This window comes from Manacus vitellinus, unplaced genomic scaffold (genome assembly GCF_001715985.3).
Source record: "Manacus vitellinus isolate BGI_N305 unplaced genomic scaffold, ASM171598v3 scaffold_45_pilon, whole genome shotgun sequence".
Lineage (NCBI taxonomy): Eukaryota > Metazoa > Chordata > Aves > Passeriformes > Pipridae > Manacus > Manacus vitellinus.
Window position 1 is genome coordinate 1,082,581 of NW_021940571.1, and position 332 is coordinate 1,082,912.

General features: G+C 64.2%; 1 protein-coding gene across 1 annotated transcript in view; it reads left to right on the forward strand.

Moving 5' to 3' along the window:
• GMPS (guanine monophosphate synthase) overlaps positions 1–332 on the forward strand; it is a 20,768-nt gene continuing 20,436 nt past the window's right edge. Inside the window, exons 1-2 of the mRNA XM_029962314.1 lie at positions 1–12; positions 128–309. Coding sequence (XP_029818174.1) covers positions 1–12; positions 128–309 — 194 coding nt within the window. The remainder of the gene's footprint in view (positions 13–127; positions 310–332) is intronic.

The following is a 332-nucleotide window of genomic DNA, read 5'->3' on the forward strand; positions in this document are numbered from 1 at the left end:
ATGAGGTTTAAGGTGAACGTGGTGGTGGTGGTGTTGGGCTGATGGTTGGACTTGATGATCACCACGGCCCTTTCCAACCTTTCTGGTTTGGGAAGCTGATGGAAGCTGCCGTGGGTGCCGTTCGCAGCCCGAGAACGCCGGGGGAGAGCTCAAGGATGGGCAGCACCACTACGAGGGGGCCGTGGTGATCCTGGACGCGGGGGCGCAGTACGGGAAGGTCATCGACCGGCGCGTCCGGGAGCTCTTCGTCCAGTCCGAGATCTTCCCGCTGGAGACGCCCGCCTTCGCCATCCGGGAGCAGGGATTCCGGTACGGCCTGCCCTGAGCCCCCT